The 18,000-nt window shown below is 50.8% G+C and overlaps 1 protein-coding gene across 1 annotated transcript; it reads left to right on the forward strand.

Moving 5' to 3' along the window:
• Positions 1 to 679: 679 nt before the first annotated feature.
• On the forward strand, positions 680 to 11,920 carry CX3CL1 (chemokine (C-X3-C motif) ligand 1). Its single transcript, XM_008574724.1, has 3 exons — positions 680 to 819; positions 6,769 to 6,889; positions 8,903 to 11,920. The coding sequence occupies exons 1-3, from the start codon at positions 750 to 752 to the stop codon at positions 9,948 to 9,950; spliced, it is 1,239 nt and encodes a 412-aa protein (XP_008572946.1). The 5' UTR covers positions 680 to 749; the 3' UTR covers positions 9,951 to 11,920.
• The last annotated feature ends 6,080 nt before the right edge of the window (positions 11,921 to 18,000 follow it).

Consider the following 18,000-nt stretch of genomic DNA (forward strand, 5'->3'; position numbering starts at 1 on the left):
ACCTGGGGTGGTTCTGCCCCCTCTCTGGGCCTCAGTTTCCCCATCTGTCCATATGAAGTTGGACTGGACCATTTTTTCAGCAAACGCTGCACTGGGCCCCTACTGCTTTGCAGTTGCCGGACTCCAGGGATGCATGATGAACAAGGTCCCCCAGGAGCTCACATTTTCGGGCTTGGGATTCTAAGCAGTGAGGGTTGGGGTTCGTCATGGTGTGGGAAAGATACTTCTCAGACCAAATAAAAGATTGTCAGACCCAGACTGGCGGGGCCCTGTGTCCTTCCAGGCTTGCTTGCAGCCAGCACTCTCTATTCCTCTGCCCCACTGCTGTCATTTTATTGCCCACTTAGGAGCTAGAGCCACACCTGGCAGGGGGGTGGCTTGTGTAGACAGGAGGAGAGGAGGCCCTTTGGACCCTGGCAAGCCTGGTGCAGCCTCCCAGGCTGGTCCAGCTATGAGGATGGTGAGCACCAGGCCCGGGACCCCATGCTGTGGCCCCCCTTCCAGAGCAGAGGAGCCAGCCTGGTTCCTTGGCAACATCCTGAGGAATCCAGTCACAGCTCATTGGCTGTGTTCCTCTCCCCTCCCACTGCCTGCCTGCGGGGGGGGCCGGAGGCGGAGGCGGAGGAGCAGAGCTCCATTATAAAAAGCGACAGAGCTCAGGAATTGTGGGGACGGGGACAGCCTAGCTTTACCGTGTGGCCCTAGCCGCCTGCCCTGGAGCCTGCCCAGATCCTCACCCATCCTCAGCCATGGCTCCGATGCCTTTCTCATGGCTGCTCCGCTTCGCTGCCCTCTGCCATCTGACCATCCTATTGGCAGGTGAGTAGGGCCTGGACTCGGGCATGAGTGGGGGTCGGGGAGGAGCCCCCAGACCCTCTTCTGCCCTTTAGGACTGACACCAGGGCCCCCAAAACCTGCCTGAGTAAGGCCAGACATCCAAGGCAGCCCCTTCCTGAGGGATGTGCGGAGGGGGCTGGGCCCCTTCCCAGCCCCAGTGCAGGGTTGCCCCTTCTGCTGGAAGACTTCCCTGTCTCCAGCAACTGCCCCTGCCAGGCCCGGTAAGCAAGGTGGCTCTGCATGGCAGCACAGAGAGGTGGTGTGGGTGGCACAAGGGTGCCAGGAGGGTCGGGGCTGGAGCAGCCTGAAGAAGCTCCTGGTGGGTGAGTAGGTGGGAAGCCCTGGCTGATGGGGCCGGGTCACCCCATCCAGGGTTAATGTGTAACCTACAGCCCTGGCCCCAGGCCAGGTCACAGGACACTCCTGCCCTGATTTCAAAGCCCCTAGGAGTAGGGGACCAGGCACCAGGGAAGGTCAAGGTCATTGCAGCTCTTAGATGGGGCTCGTCATTGCTGCACTGGTCTGTAGCCCAGTCCCTCTGCCTGTGTCTACCCCATCACCCTGTCTTCCTCCTCCAAGCACAAGCTTAGAAAATGCTTTCCCCCCGCAGTCACTTGCTTTTTGGAGCCCAGGACCTGGTAGGGCAAGGTGTATCCATCCCACCTGACATGGGGAGGATGGAGGCCCAAGAAGGTTTAGGAACTGGTTCGAGGGTGCACAGCCAGAAAGTAGGGCAGGAGAGGGTAAGAGTCATCAGACTGATAGACTAGAAAGCTTGCAGCATGCTCACTGCCTCCGAGGGCCACACTGCCTCCCTGAGTCAGCCCCGTCCTCAGGGAGCGCCCAGGTCATCTGGCACAATGATGCTCAGAGAAAGTAGGACTTTCTCTTAGGGCACACAGCAAGTGTGGGAGAAGGAGAACCATCCCCAGCCTCCAGGATAACTTCGTGGGGCAGGCTCATCAGTGGGGCAGGGAGCTGGAGGGTGAGTGGGTGGGTAGGTGGGGGCAGTGGAGGGAAATTGCTGTGGGCTTCCTGCTTTCTGCTTGGGCTCTGAGGCCTGAGGTATTTGGGGATAATGAGAACTGGAAGATGGGGAGTCAGATGGAGGTTGCTTTGCCATAACCTTGCTGTGTGACCCTAAGCAGGGTATTTCCTTCTCTGGTCTTAGCTGCTTGCTGCACCTTTAAATATAGCTATTGCCTCCCTGGAGGCAGATGAGGTTTCAATACTTATGAGGGCATTTTGGAAGAGGGGAGAGGATTAGTTTTATGAAACTGGGGGTGGAGGCGGATTCTGTACTAGGATGAAAAGAGGGCCTCTTGGGGGGACCTTGGATGCTCTGATTAGCAACCTGAGACTTCAGGCTCATCTGGTTCCTACCCTAATCTTGGTTGTTGGCTTTGCTGAGAGATACTCAGCATTATTTCAACTATTCTGAGCATGAGTTTCTCCTCCTGTAAAACTGGGAAGGCCCACCTTGGAGGTCTTCACCAGCGTTGACATTTGTGGCTCTGAGAGACCCCCTGGGAATACCTGCAGGACTAGGAGGTGGTTTGGAAGTCAGAGAGGACTGAATGGGGACTTCAGGCTTCAAAGCTGCTGCCAGGACAGCTGCGTCAGTTCCCAAATGTGGGTTTGTGGGGTTGTGCCAGGCGGGAGGCTCCTGTGCTTTATATAACAAACCTGCAGATACAAGTCAGAGCAGAGAATTTTTCTCCCCAAGCACTGACGCATTCACTCCTACTCAAGTCCCAGCAAGAAATACAGAAAAAAATCTGTTTTAAGCTGCTATTGTCTGCCCCCCTGATTAGCAGTGGGGGCGGATGGGGAAGGAAGGGGAGGATAAATTCAGTGTCAGATCCAGGCCCCTGTCGAATTTAAATAGAAATTCCTCTATTTCTTTGTTGGTTAAGGTTTTATATGTCACAAAGTGCTTCCTTGTGCATTTTGTCCATTCACTCAACAAACATTTACTGGACACCTACTATGTGACAAGCATGGCTGGGAGCTGGGGCCACATCAATGAATAAAATGGCCAAAGATCCCAGCCCTCAAGGTCCTGAAATTCTACTGGAGAAGACAGGCAATACATAAATAAATCAGTAAACGATTTGGTTTGTTAGAAGGAAAAAAGCTCTGGGATTAGAAAAAAAAAATGGAGAAGGGAGAGGAGGTGTTGACATTGTAAATAGGAGGTCAGGGAAGCCTCACTGAGAAGGCGGCATTGGCACAGTTTTGAGGAAGGCGAGGGAGTGAGCCATATGGGCATCTCTAGGGCAGTGGTCCTTGATGGGTGATTTTGCCTCCCAGGGGACATCTGACAATTCCTGGAGACGTTTTTGGTTCAGGGGTGCATCTAGTGAGTAGAGGTCTGGGATGCTGCTAAACATGCTACAAGGCACAGGACAGTCCCCATGACAAAGAACTATCTGGCCCAAAACATCAATAGCGTCACTGCTGAGACACCCTGATCTATGGGATGAGTGCTCCAAACATTACAAAATTTTTATTCTCACAACCACTGGTGAATCAGGTGTTATCATGTCCATTTCACAGGTAAGGGAACTGAGGCTCAGAGTCTAAATGACTTTCTCAAGACACAGCTGAGCAATGGTTCAAGCCCTCTCTCTGTCACATCACCCAGAGACCCAGGGTCTTCCTGCCAGTAAGCCTCTTAACCATCTTTGTGTCCAGCCTAAACAATACCTCTCCCAGGAAGCCTGCCCTGATCACTTGTGGTTGGAAGTGGTCTCTCTCTCATGCAAACCCCAGTACATTTGCGGTATGTTCTAGAACACGGTGTACCTACCTGGTGTCTGAGGCCGCCTAGAACAGTGGAATGTCTAGGGCCTGGGTGAGAATCCAACTCTGCTGCTAAACAGTTGTGTGGCCCTGGGCAAACTGTTTGACATCTCTGGTTCTTAGCTTCTGCATCTATAAATGAGGATGAACGTACTTCCTTTGCAGGGATATTGGGAATTAACGGGAGTACATATGCATGTGTTCAGCACACGGTCTGACACACAGCAGGTACTCAACAAAAAATGCTCTAATACTTTGTGGGCATGTTTTCCCTTCCCATCAGGCTCTGAGCCTTCTGAGAGCAGAGATGGGCCTCGTTCATCCCGCTGTGCCTCATGACACCCAGCACAGGGCTTGACAAGAGGGAAGAACCAGTATTTGGTGGTTGACTGAACAAACGTGGTGATCTGATAGTGTTTATTGGGGTTGCGGTGCTTTCTCCAAACTCAACATCAGCACGTACAGGAGGAAGAGCTCAAGGTTAAGGACAGAGGGCCTGAGTCTGTGTATATGCCCAGAAGTAATTCAAGCAAGTGTTGCATGAATCAAGAGATGGATGGATGGACGGATGGATGAAGGATGGGTGAGAGATGGGTAGGTGGGCGAAATAAAATGGATGGGTGGGTGGGATGAGAGAGGTGCAGGATGGAAGGGGGTAGGTGGGTGAGTGGGGGGTGGGGTAAATAAACAGATGGGGGATAACTAGGGTGAAGTAGACAGGTGGGTGGGTGGAGGATGGGTAGGAGGTTGACAAGCGGGGTAGATGGATGGATGGATGGATGGATGGGTGGATGGGTGGTTGGATACATAAAGACAGGATAAGTAGATTGAAACGTGATTTCATTCAACGAATATTTATTGAGTGTCCACCTTGTGTTTGATTCTGGGAAACACTATGACACCAGGATGGATGAGTTCCCTACACTCCAGTCATTCAGATGACAAATAGTAGATGACTGGATGGATGGAGGCATTAGCTCCACCTACAGAAAAGAAAACTTCAGTTCTGAGAAGGGAGAGTCTCCCGTAGGTTAGTTACATACCCTTTCTGTCAGAACCAAGGACTGAGCCCGGCCAAGAGCACTCAGGCACTGCGGCAAAGGGTGGAGACTTTAGGAAAAGGGAGACTTTGTGGTTCTTTAAAGCCCCAGAGGTGGGTTATGGGGCCCATGGAATGGACCCTCCCTCTTACCCACTGGGCAGTCTACTTTGCCTCCTCCTATCTCAGGTCACTCAGGGGCACTGTTTTTGCTGGATCTTCCCCAGGAAGACACCTGCCAGACCAGTTCAGGGGACTACCACCTGACTCTGCTCCACAGGGCCTGGGGAGGCTGCAATTGAGTCATTCCGAGGCCCCTCTGGGGAAGAAGGAGGGTGACTTGCCTGCATGGTGACTTTCATGTCCTGCTTCCTCAGAAATAAAGGACAGCCCTGTGACTCAGGGAGCCCCTCCTGCCCACCTCAGGATCTGCTAGCACTGCCTCTTGATGACCCAGCTCACATCTGCAGGCCCTGAACGACCCTTCCCATGAGGAAGGTGGGCCAAGACTAAGGGATAGTGATCAGCACAGGAGGCAGCAGATTCTAGAAAGTATGTTTGTGTGTGTGCACACCTGTGCTTGGGAATATGTTTGTATATGCATATATGTAAGGAGTATTTGTGCAAGAGCAATGTGTGTTTTGGTGGAACCCAGGGATTGGCTGGGGGCCTCAGGCCCTGAAGGGCTAGATGAAATTAGCTTGGTCTCCCGCATATATGTAAGGAGTATTTCTGCAAGAGCAATGTGTGTTTTGGTAGAACCCAGGGATTGGCTGGGGGCCTCAGGCCCTGAAGGGCTAGATGAAATTAGCTTGGTCTCTGACTCTATTGTCCCAGAAGTCCTGGCCTCTGGATGTTTGCAAAACTCTCTGGAGTCGGGCTTCTGCTGCACATAACCTTGACGCAGATCTGAAACACAAACGCTTCCTCATTTTTTGCACTCATATTCCCTGAGCTTACAACAAGCAGAAAAAATTTTGCTGGAGATTTTAAGGGAAAGGGGAATTTGGAAATACAATGTAAACAACTTCAAATATTTATGTCAAATAATTGGGTTTAGTCACACTCATCCTGTCCTGGGGTTTCTCTTTGGCTCCACGTAGTACCCAGCTATCTGCAAGCTGCTGCACACCCCACTCTGCCCCCACCCTATGCATACCCTACCACCTCCAATCCTTCTCTTTACTGCTCTTGCTGTGGGAACTCCAAATGTGCCTTCTCCTCTTAGGCAGGATGATTCTGTACCTTCCAGCAAATGCTTTCAAACTCATTCTGGCTCTTAATGGCAGGACAAAGAATTGTCTATTCAGCCGACCCCACCTTCCTTAGAAGGCAGTTGCACTTACATGTTTAAAAAAGTTTATTATGTGCTCTATGCACCTGGTTGTATGTGTATGTCTTCAAGCGTCCGTGTGTGTCTGGTAGACACGTGCGCCATTGTGTTTGCTGATGTGTGTGTGGGGGTGTGCACTTCTCATGGAGTAGCCATGTGAGATTCAGATGCACGGAGGGATGGGTTTTCTTAGAGGTTGTGGAAATCCATCAGTGTGAGATAGCCTGAGAAGGAGGAATGGATGTCGGGGAGTGATAGTTGAGCAGATGACTTACTGGGGTAAAGGCAGGGAGTGGGGCAGGGGCGGGGCCACAGGCCAGGAAGGGTTGGGAGCCAGGCCTAGTAGGAGAGCCTGTTCCATCTCTTGCTGGCTGTGTGACCTCAGGTAGATCTTAGTCACTCTTAGACTCGTCTCCCCTGATGTACCATGAACCAACTGCAGCAGCTTAATTTTTAAAATTAAACTTTTCTTATGGGCCAGGCAAAAAGAGCTTTATTAATAATAATTAATTTTCATTAACCCTTACAATAACCCCATGAGGTAGATACTCTTATTGTCCCTATTTTACAGGTAAGGAAACTGAAGCATAGTGAAGTTTGGAGGGGAAGGGGGGCTGAATCAAAGGCCTTGAAGGCCAGGGTGTGCAGGGCATCGGTTCTGGCTTTGGTGGTGTGGCCTGGGTGATCTGGCATGGGGCCTGGAAGCCAGGTGCCCACGGACAGCCCTGCTAACTGGAGGCCTCTGTGCACTCAGGACAGCACTTCGGTGTGACCAAATGCAACATCACGTGCAACAAGATGACCTCGGAGATACCCGTGACTTTACTTGTCCACTATCAACGTAACCAAGAATCCTGCGGCAAATCCGCCATCATGTAAGTACTGCTCTTGAGGCCTCTCGAATGCCTATCAGGCCCTCAGGACTGATCTGTGTCCACACCTGCCTGCCCCAACCTGGGCTCCCAGTCAAAGGCCTTGGCAAATGCTCCTCTTGCTCCTGACCCGCAGGCTGCCTCACTGACCTTAATATCTGCACCACATGGCAAAGATGGAAAGTGGCTTCCTGAATGGCCCAATGTGGCTGGGGGTGGGGACCGCCTCACTTGTGACCTGGAGCAGCCACTGAGGTTGATAATTCCTCCTGGGTGGATGCACATTTTACACAGCACTCGAACCCACTAGATTTCATGGGGAGGTAGAGCACGGTGGTCTTAAAGTGCAGGTTCCAGACTGCAATAGATCTGGCACGAATCCTGGCTCCATCTTTCACTGGCTGGGTGCCCTGCTCACATTGTTTACCCTCTGCACCTTGGTTTTCTTATCTGTAAAAGGGCACGGTGCTGACAGTAGGGGCCGCAGGGATCATTATGTCCATTTGACACATGAGGAAAGAGGGCTCCTATAAGAGCTGAGCCAGTTTCCTCCTGGCTCTTGGGGACCCTTGGTCATCTCGGTTGCCTGTTCCTCCTGGAGTTTCTCTTGGGTAATGCCCAATTGCCCAGTCCGGAGACCTTTCCCTAGGACTGACTTTTGGGCCTAAAGCAGCCTCAGCCAGACCCAGTGGCCTGGCAGCAGGAAATGGCCAGTGGCCCTTTGCTTTCTAGGCTCAGCTAAAGGAAGTCTGGTGCTTCCTCTCCTTAAGTGCACAGTCTCTAAAAAGGGCAAGGTACAGAGTGTGCTCCTGACTGACCTCTCTGCTCATAGGTCAAAGCTCGCTTCCTCCAAGCACCCCCAAATATTTGCTTCTGTTTTCTAGATGAAAGGGAAGTGGGATGTGGGGGAGGAAATCACTGTGACCAAGGGGGCTTGTAGGGTCCCCACTTTCTTCCCGGACTTCTCTGGCCTCCCAGCATACTGGAGCCAGGTGCATTTACTTTACAACTCTGAGTGTCAGTTTCCTCATCTGTAAAATGGGAATGAGCATGGTAGCCACCCTGCAGGATGGGTGTGAGGTTGAAACAGGCAAAATGCCAAGCACAGGCCGCAGCATGGAGCGAGGGCCCCAGTGAGCTCCGAACTGTGGTTTCCGTAGTGAACCAGCCACACACGGCTTCAGAGGAAGCTCAAAATCTGGATAGAGCTTGGGGTCCCAGTGGGGTTGCTGTGTGTGTGGCTCTAGCTCACTAAAAGACCTTTCAGCCCAAGAAAACACACTAGGAGAGGAGAGTAGGAGTCCAGAGGGCAGCCTATAGCCATGAAACCAAGGGAGAGGAGGAACAGGGCTTTGTGACATAGGGTCCTTTTCAGAGTGAGGCAGCCTCACCTGTCACACCTGGTATCAGTGAACACCTGGTGTAAGATCCCCTTCCAATCAAGAGACACAGCCCAGAGTCCCCTGCCTTAATGGTAACAATATTATTATTAACATTGTTATTATTTTCAGCTATTACTGATCCCCTACTCTGAACCAGGTGCTTTATATGATTTACCTCTTTTACAATAACAAAACAGTAGGGCAACCAACTCATCCCCACTTGCCTGGGACTTTCCTGGTTTTAAAACAGGAAGTTCCTCCTCCTGAGAACCCCTCCTTCCCAGTTTTTCTGGGACAGTTGATCATCACCTTGGAGATGGTAGGCCACCCATCTCCATTTCTTGGGGGAGGATTCAGAGGCTCAGGAGGCTGAGTTATCCTAGGCCCCACAGCTAATCAGCGGGGAGCAGGATTTCCAGCCAGGTCTGTTGTGCCCCACAAGGTACTGGCCTGGGTTTCTGGTATCTGAGCATCACGAGGTCCCTGTCTTCCTTCCTTGTAGCCTGACGTCCTAGGCCCCACAGCTAATCAGCGGGGAGCAGGATTTCCAGCCAGGTCTGTTGTGCCCCACAAGGTATTGGCCTGGGTTTCTGGTATCTGAGCATCACGAGGTCCCTGTCTTCCTTCCTTGTAGCCTGACGACAAAAAAGGAAAGGCTCTTCTGTGCTGATCCAAATGAAGAATGGGTGCAAAAAGCGATGCAGTACCTGAACCAGCAGGCTGCTGCTCTGGCTCAAAACAGCGGCACATTTGAGAAGCAAATCGGTGTGGAAAAGCCGAGTACCACCACGGCCACCAGGGGAGTGCACGAGTCTGCAGTGTCAAAGCCCAAAGACACATGGCAAAGCAATAGTATGGAGCTGACTTCTCCTTCCCAGGAGGCACAGAAGGCCCTGGGGACTTCCCTAGAGCTGCCAGTGGGAGTGGCTGGTTCCTCAGGGACTAGGGCCCCCTCCATTTTAAAGGCTCAGAATGGAGGGCCTCCATCTGGTCCTGAGGGCATGGAGATTTTCAACATGGCTGCAGTCTCCACGGCCATAGCTTGGCAGAGTTCTGCTGCCTACCAGCCAGGGTCTGGCCTCTGGGCTGAGGGAAAGGCCTCTGAGGCCCCCTCTACTGAGCCCCCCTCCACCCAGACCCCCACCACTGAGCCCCCCTCCACCCAGATCCCCTCTACTGAGCCCCCCTCCACCCAGATCCCCTCTACTGAGCCCCCCTCCATTCAGACCCCCACCAGGGAACTGAGCCCCAGGCTTGAGAACTCTCTAGGGCCTGAGGAGATGGGTCCTGTTCCAGCTCACACAGATGCTCTCCAGGACTGGGGACCTGGTAGCATGACCCATGCTTCTGTGGTCCCCGTATCCTCCAAAGGGATCCCCAGCAGGGAGCCAGTGGCCTCAGCCAGCCGGAGCTCCAAGGCTGAGGAGCCCATCCATGCCACTGTGGACCCACAGAGGCTGGGTGTCCTTATCACTCCCGTCCCTGACTCCCAGGTGGCCACCCGGAGGCAAGCGGTGGGGCTGCTGGCCTTCCTTGGTCTCCTCTTTGGCCTGGGGGTGGCCATGTTTGCCTACCATAGCCTCCAGGGCTGCCCCAGCAAGATGGCAGGGGAGGTGGTAGAAGGCCTTCGCTATGTTCCCCGGGGCTGTGGCAGTAACTCGTATGTCCTGGTGCCAGTGTGAGCTGCCCACCTGCCTGTGTCCAGTTGTTCAACTCAGACAGCTACTTGGGGCCCCCCACTCTCATACTTACCCTCATCCAAGGCCTGGCCTGAGCTGGGATGATCAGAGGAGGGAGGCGGGATCTCCTAGGTGCCAGCTGCTCCAAGCTCCCAGGCACACCCCAGGAGGCCAACCTTGACCATACTGGGCCTGCCGGGGACAGAGAGGGTGGTCTTCCAACTCACCCAAATCCAAAAACTCTCCTCTTTGCTACTATCCCAGCCGCAGTGAACAATCATTTACTGAATGCCCCCCTGTGAGTGCCCTGATCATCCCATCTCATGAATGAGCATCAGGCCAGGCCCCTATTGCCTGCTCCCTCAGACCTCCTCGTGTCCCGTGGTCCTGCTGCAGTCACCAGTCATCCCGGCCACCTGCGGTGCTATCGCCCCCTATACCCTGTACAGAGCCCAGGCCCCAGCCGAGGATGTATCTTATCTGGCTTGAGGCTGGTGGGTGGTTTCTGGAACTGCCCCCAGTGAAGGTCCTGCCCTCAGTCAGGCATCGTGGAAGGAGAGGAGAGTTTTTCAGGTGGCTCTGATGTTCCTCCGTCTCAGTGTACACTGTGCAGTGAAGGAATATTGACCGTGAGTCTGAAGGCTGGGGTCTAGGCCCAGCTCCACCACCAACCCAGCAAGGCATCCCCATCTGTGAAGGGAAAGAGGGGTGGCAGACATGTGGCAATAACCTATACCCCAAGATCACTAATTGATGCTGAGACTCTTTTCCCCAGACCCTGGATGCAGCTTCACCATAGACAGTTACTGCCAATTGATTAGATTGGCACCTCTTTGGACCCTATGACCTGGAGTGCCTGCAAGGGATTGATTTGATAGCGCATGTCCTGCCCCAGGGAGTCCTTAAGTGGGTGCTGGGCTGGGAGACTTGAGGGAGCAGAGACCAACTCCGAAGGCCCTCCCTGTCTCTGCCAGGCTCACACCCTGCCACTGAGCCAGCCCAGAGCCCTGCCTCATCAAGAGAAGGCCCCAAGCCCTGCTGCTGCATTAGGGATTTGTGCGGGTGGCTGGGCTCCATGTCCCCTGTGGTCCCACACCCTCCTGGGTTCTCTCCTGTGAACTGGGTCCCCGCACCTCTCTCACTCCCTAGAAACACTGTTCTCTGCACTTCAGGATTTTCTCCCCTCACCTTTGTCCCCACTGCAGGCAGGGCCAGGAATTTCCCTCACATTTTCCCTGAGTCCTCTGTTTATTTCTGTATTTGTGAAAGGGACTCTGTGGGAAGGAGGAGAGGGGTCCGAGGGAGAGGGAAGTTGTGGCTGTCAAGCTGGGGGTTTCCTTTTCGTCTGCTGAAGACTCAAGTGTGCCTGGACAGGGCTTGAGCTGATGGGGCTAGCCAGTCCCTCACTGTCAGAGCTGGCCCTGCAGGCCTTGCTCCCCAGGGTGCCTGGTGGCAGCTCACCCATCCCTCTGATTGTCCCCAAGGGTGACCCTTGCCCTCCACCTGAAGAACCTCTCATGGGCTGGGCTTCATCCAGGTGCAAGCAACACACTCCTTCGCAGATGGATGCTCACAGGAAGAAAACACGGCTCTAGTCCACGAGAGGGGGAATCCAAGCCGCCCTGTCCACCTGGCCTCCTGCAGGGTACATCTGGGAAGCTCAGAGCCTGGCTTGAGTGGGGGTCGCTCTGACAGTCCAGAGAGGGTGAGAGCAGGTATGAATGCACTTTGTTCCGGCTACCGCAGGCTGGGAGAGCCTTCAAGGGGAAAGCTCTCACTTTGTGAGGAAGCTGCTGGGGGCAGCTGGCCCCCTCCCATGAACTTTGTTAGGTCCTCCAAGCAGGACATGAACAAGGACAATTTGGGGAGGACTTTGGAAGAAGTTGGTTGATCTTTTTGTTTTTCCATCCGTCATTACCAATGTCTGTGCCATTTTGTATTTTATTAATAAAATTTGAAAGTCTCGTGAATCAGATAAGGGTGCTTTCTCTGGGATGGGTCCAGCAACCAGGGCCTCAAGGGGGATGGGACAAGGGAGGGGCCAATACACCCCGTGTCAGCCCTGGAGACTCCTGTTTCAGCCCACCTGGGGCAGAGGGGCAGGCAGGAGTTTTTGCCTCAAGGGGGATGGGACAAGGGAGGGGCCAATACACCCTGTGTCAGCCCTGGAGACTCCTGTTTCAGCCCACCTGGGGCAGAGGGGCAGGCAGGAGTTTTTACCATCAGTGGGAGAAGGGGCCCTAGGGATGGAAGTGAGCAGGGCTGAGCCCCTGGCCTGGCTCTGTTCTGCCCAGCTGCGTGAGGTTGGACCAGTGCCTTCACCTCTCTGGGCCTGTATACATGTGGGTATGAGACCTCTCCTAGTCTGACAAGACTTAGCATCCTTTATGAAACCCTACCCCCATGCCTACTGAATCACTATTTCAGGGGCCCTGGTATCACTGTCAGTGATCAGGTGACCATGGGAGTAAACTGAGTCACATTTTCCTCTTTGCTGCTTTAACTTATTCCTGGTTCAGATAAAGATCAAAGAGGGATCACTTCTTCTCAAGGGACTTGGGAGTTCATAAATGTGAGCCAAGTGTGAGACTTTGGTGGCCCCTAATCCCTTTGGTGTCCTAGGATGGATGCTATGTACAGTTGTGCAGGTCGAGAACTGAACAAGAGTGCCACAGGCTAAGGCCAACTACTGATATGCAATATTTCATGAATTCTAAGATGCACGTTTTTCACACTGTGACATTTGGAATTAAGATTAGTTTTGCAATCAATGACTTATTGTAGTTTAATTGGCATTTTTTTCTTTTTTAGTAATTTATTAAATATCAGAACATTTTAACATCAATAGCATCTTAGATTCAATGTCTATATGGTGTTTTTAAAAATTAAAGGTAACATTTAAAAATCAGGAAATTGCACACATAAACCCACTTCCCTTCGTTCTCTAGGGTGATTCAGAAGATTTGGCTCCACTGGTCTGTGGGGTGAGAGTGGGCAGGGTTGGAGCAGCCGCTGCCCCTTGAGATGGGGCAGGCCAGGGTGAGACCTCCAGTTTTCTACCATCTCCTCCATCTCTTGGTGCTCTTGGAGCAGGTACCCATATTGGTTGCTATTTATCACCGCCCTTCTCTTGTTGTTTTTCTTATAGTAAGGATATTTTTCTCTGAGCCCAAGTCTCCATCAAAAGTAGGTGAAAGAAAGACAAATCATGACGGGCACATGATTCCTCTCCTAACCTGCTGGCCTCCCTCATTTTCCTACTTGCCAAACCCCATAGGGACTTGGGTTTCCTGTTGCTGCAGGAATCTGTGTTTGCTGTCTCCGTGCAAGCTGCAAATTCCAGTTCTCTCCTCTGCCATGAACAATCGCTCTCCTGCTCCACCCCAAGCCCCGCTTCCTCCACTTGCTCATTCCCACCCCCAGGAAGGAGCTCTGCACCCAAGCTCTGCCCCCACACCACCCACCAGCAACTTTGAAATAAAAAGATTGATTCCTGTCTTTTAATCACATTCTTGGGTAAGAATGAAACCTCAGCAAGCTCAGGAAGAGGAGAGCTCTGCCCCCACACCACCCACCAGCAACTTTGAAATAAAAAGATTCATTCCTGTCTTTTAATCACATTCTTGGGTAAGAATGAAACCTCAGCAAGCTCAGGAAGAGGAATGGGAGTGGGAGAAACTTACATGTCAGCTCAGCCCAGAGCAGTTCCTCAAGGATCCTGGAGTGTTTTCTGCTACAAAACAAAATGTGAGCTGGAGTGATTCTTACAATTAATGCAGAGTTTGGATGGAGCCATTATTATGTAATATTAATGATATTGGTATTTATCAGTAATGATTAATTAATGCTAAACATTAATATTATCAAGTAATAATAAAGTGGTATTACTCCGTATTGGGAAAATATAGGAAAACGGTCAGGGAAAATATAGGAGAATAGTCAGGGCTCCTCAGATGTTCAGAATCTTGCCGAGCATTTGATGCAAATATGCACGTGCGCCCAGGGGTTCCTTGGTTATTGTCTAATGTAATTGCGCATGTGCACCCAGGTGTCCTGGGTTATGGATGTATGTATAAAGGACGAGTGGCTCTGATCCACAGTGCCCCCCTACCCCCAGGATGACCCCGGGGGGCCATGGTGAGGCTGCTACTGCTGCTGGAGGCTGTTGGTGCCAGGGCCCCCAGGACCCTCTGAAAGGCCGCTGCCACCGCCTGACCTGCAACCTGCTGGACCAGTAAGCTGATGCTGCTGCCGCTGCTGACTGAGCTCACGTTGTCTGCCATTGGCTCCCGGGATCTTTCCAATTACCTAGTGTGACGGACCTGTGTGTGAGGGGTAGGGTGACCCAGCCTGGCATGTGAGGGGTTTGTGACCCAGACTGTACAATGGGTTTGAAGGGTCTGAGCCCTAGCCCTGACTATACAAATGGAAACTTAATATAACTAAAATAATGAAACATTTTGGCTTTAGTTATGATTTGCCTTACTCGACAAGTGGTGTAGTTGTGTAGCTTGACAATTGGCTATGCCAGCAGGATTCCAACATTAGCCCTAGCTTTACACTCCGTTTTTGTTGCTTATAACAAAATACCTGGACTGGGTACTTTGTAAGAAAACAAAATTTATTGCTTACCGTTGCAGAGGTTAGTAAGTCCAAAGCTCAGGGAACACAGCTAATGAAGGCCTTGGTTGTGGCAACAGTGACCCAAGGGTCTCACATGGTAAAAAATGGCAGAGCAGAGACAGACTCAACTTTTCATATACTCTTCTTTTAAAGCCCTGAGAACATGCCCATGACCACCATTATTAATCCATTCACTATAGCATGGTCCTAAAATCTAATCACCTCTTCAAGACCCCACCTTTCAATTACCATAATATTATGTCCCATCCTCAACAGTTACAGTGGGGATTAATCTTCAGTGATGTCAGTGGGGGGCATCCAATCTACAGCAACAGCCATCATTTATTTAATGTTTGCTGCATACCAGGCAATGGGCTAAATCCTTTCTGTGCTTTGGTCTCCATCTTTTTGAGGATGAAAGTAAGGCTCTCTAAAGATAAGTGATTTGCTCCAGGTCACATGGCTCATAAGCAGCAGAAATGGGATATGACCCAAGGTCTTTCTCCAGAACTCAAATCTTAAGCACTGTTTCTGAAAGTGTGATACACAGATTCTTAAAAATACAGACTCCTGAGCCCTATGTCAGACCTACTGAATTTAGGCTCTGGAAGTGGGGCCTGGAAATCTGCACCTTCAAGCCACAGCTTCCCTCTATCTACAAGCCTCCTTCCGTGCTCCTCTCCTCCCTCTGCCCTGCACTACTCTCCAAATTAGGGGATTTGGTGCCTCACCAAAGTTTTAGAGGCCACTGCACCCTGACACTGTTGGGGCTCAGAAAATCATACCACCATGTTGCATGCTGAGTATTTTGAACTAAAGGATGTTGGAGGGCCTCAGAAGCAAAGTCAAAGTCTCTTTCTGACCTTCTCATGCCCTTTTATTCCCTGCTCCTCTTTCTCCCACAAGAGAGGCCATAGAAACTAGAATTCCCCTTCCCCAAGGTGGGTCATAGAAAGCAGAACACCTCTCCCCCACGAAGGCAGCCATAAAACCTGGAAATATTACTCTAACTTTCCCCCCGCTTTTCTGCGTAGGAGCTCGCTTTAAAGAAATTCTCTGACCAACCTTCTCTGATAGTAGGTTATAAGACCCTGTAAAACCTGGAAATATTACTCTAACTTTCCCCCCGCTTTTCTGCATAGGAGCTCGCTTTAAAGAAATTCTCTGACCAACCTTCTCTGATAGTAGGTTATAAGACCCTCATTCCAGCGGGTTCCTGCCACATGCCCTGGAGGAGTGAATGCTACACAGACAGGCCAAGAAGAACATGAACAGACAGGCCTTGCTGGATTTCCCGCAGTCTGTCACCCTTACATCACACCCTTTTGTGTCTGATCACATTTTGACACAGCTGTCCATTCTTCATTGAACCTAAGCATGAAAATAGACAGTTTGCCCCAAATCTTTGGGCCTTCATTTCTAAGGACTCCTGTGTCATGTAAAATTTTGATTAAGTAAACCTGTTATGCTTTTCTCATATTGGCCTGTCTTTTGTTACAGGAGTGCGGGCCGAGACTCTTACGGATTGTGAGGGCGTGGGTCACACCTGTCGACCCTGCACCACGCTGCCCCCCACGCTGTCCGGCCCGTGGGCACGAGCTGCTGTCGGCATTCTCACCTTCCCCTCTCCCCTCCCTGTGACCTTTGTGCTTTCCCCAGACGGGTGAGGACAGGAAGGAAAACAGAAATGAATGGCCTGGAATTTCCAGCTTGAGGCTGAATGATGGGCCTCTGGGAGGTGTGGAGGGTGTGTGCGTGTGTATATTGTGCATGTGTGTATGTGCGTAGTGTGTGTATATGTGTGTGTGAATGTATGTGTATATGTATATGTTGTGTTGTGTGTATATGTGTATACATGTGTGTTGTGTGTAGTGTGCATGTGTGGTGTGTATGCCTATGTGTGTATATGTCTATGTGTGTGTTGTGTGTATGTGTGTATATGTGTAAATGTGTGTGTATTGTGTACATGTGTGTATGCATGTAGTGTGTGTATATATGTGTATGTGTATTGTTTGTATGTGTATGTGTGTCAATGTGTGTATATGTACATGTTGTGTTGTGTGCATATGTGTATCGTGTAGTGTATGTATATGTGTTTCGCGCGCGCGCGCGTGTGTGTGTGTGTGTGTGTGTGTGTGTGTGTGTATGCACATACCCAAGACACCACCATGCCCCGTTCATTTCTGCTTAGTCATGTGCTTTCCTGGATAAATAATGATTCAATTGCAGGAATTTAGGAAAAGATCAAGTGCCAGGCTGGCTTTCCTAAGCTGATAGCAAAGTCCAGCAGCTCGAACCCATGAGAAATCTCCTTAATCTTGCCAAATTGGGGGCAATCGTGACTCTGAATTGAGGAGAATTCCATAGCAGTACATGTTTTGGAAGAGATACCCCTCTCTTACCTTCAGGGGATTTTGTTGTCCCCAGAGCAAAGAATAGAGTTATTGGCAGTAGCATCTTATTTTCTATCAATACAGGAGCAGAACATAACACAGGGCTCTCTGGCTGTGTGACTTTGGGCAAGTTACCTTCCCTCTCTGGACCTTGGTTTTCTCTTCTGTAAAATGGGAATAAGAACAACTCGCCTTTGAAGATGTCACAAATAATCCTTGCTAAACACTTAGAAAAATGGTGTGTCCATAGTGAGCTCTTAGCAAATAGAACCTATGGTCATGCAATAGACGTTTCCAAAGGGTTTGAAATATTCTATTTCTATTCACTTTTGTTATTGGATACCCAAATAAGACCATAGAATTATATGATAACTATAAAGAAATGAAGTCATCTTGGTTTTCATTAAAGTAGGGTGAAGAAATGATATGGTGTCATTAAGCAGGTAAGAATAATTTGTCATTTGTATATTTTTCCCCCTAAGCTAATAGAGGCTGTTCAAGCTGATATAACTTCTCTCTTCTGCTGGCCAGTAGCTACTTGGGTAGAGCACATTTGTGTAACACCCAGGTGAAAGGTTCAGATCCCTGGACCAGCCAGCCATCAAAAAAAAGTAAATTAGGGCCAGCCTGTGGCTCACTTGGGAGAGTGTGGTGCTGATGACACCAAGGCCACGGGTTCAGATCCCTATATAGGGATGGCCGGTTAGCTCACTTGGAAGAGCGTGGTGCTAATAACACCAACTCAAGGGTTAAGATCACCTTACCAGTCATCCTTACAAAAAAAAAAAAAAAAGTAAATTGTTTTCGTACTTGGCAAGGTTAAAACTCATAAGTCCCAACTGATTAAAACCAGACTAGCAATATGACCTGGGACATAAAGGAAACTTTATTAGTTTTCAAGTCCTTGGAGACTGGGGTAGTGAGTCTCCGGAATGTTTCTGGCTTGCTGCCTCCTGGGCACGGGAGAGGGCTGCTCTTCCTGACCCCCTTGGGTTGGCGGGGGCTGAATGACCAGTTCTGGAAGTCGAAGTGGCGTG

Source organism: Galeopterus variegatus, unplaced genomic scaffold (genome assembly GCF_000696425.1).
Source record: "Galeopterus variegatus unplaced genomic scaffold, G_variegatus-3.0.2 Scaffold58, whole genome shotgun sequence".
Lineage (NCBI taxonomy): Eukaryota > Metazoa > Chordata > Mammalia > Dermoptera > Cynocephalidae > Galeopterus > Galeopterus variegatus.

Excerpts from the sequence above, each read along its gene's own strand:
- CX3CL1 (XM_008574724.1), top strand. The coding sequence starts at position 750 with ATGGCTCCGATGCCTTTCTCATGGCTGCTCCGCTTCGCTGCCCTCTGC. Across the intron at positions 820-6,768 it reads TCTGACCATCCTATTGGCAG|GACAGCACTTCGGTGTGACC; the intron begins GTGAGTAGGGCC and ends CTGTGCACTCAG. Across the intron at positions 6,890-8,902 it reads TGCGGCAAATCCGCCATCAT|CCTGACGACAAAAAAGGAAA; the intron begins GTAAGTACTGCT and ends CCTTCCTTGTAG.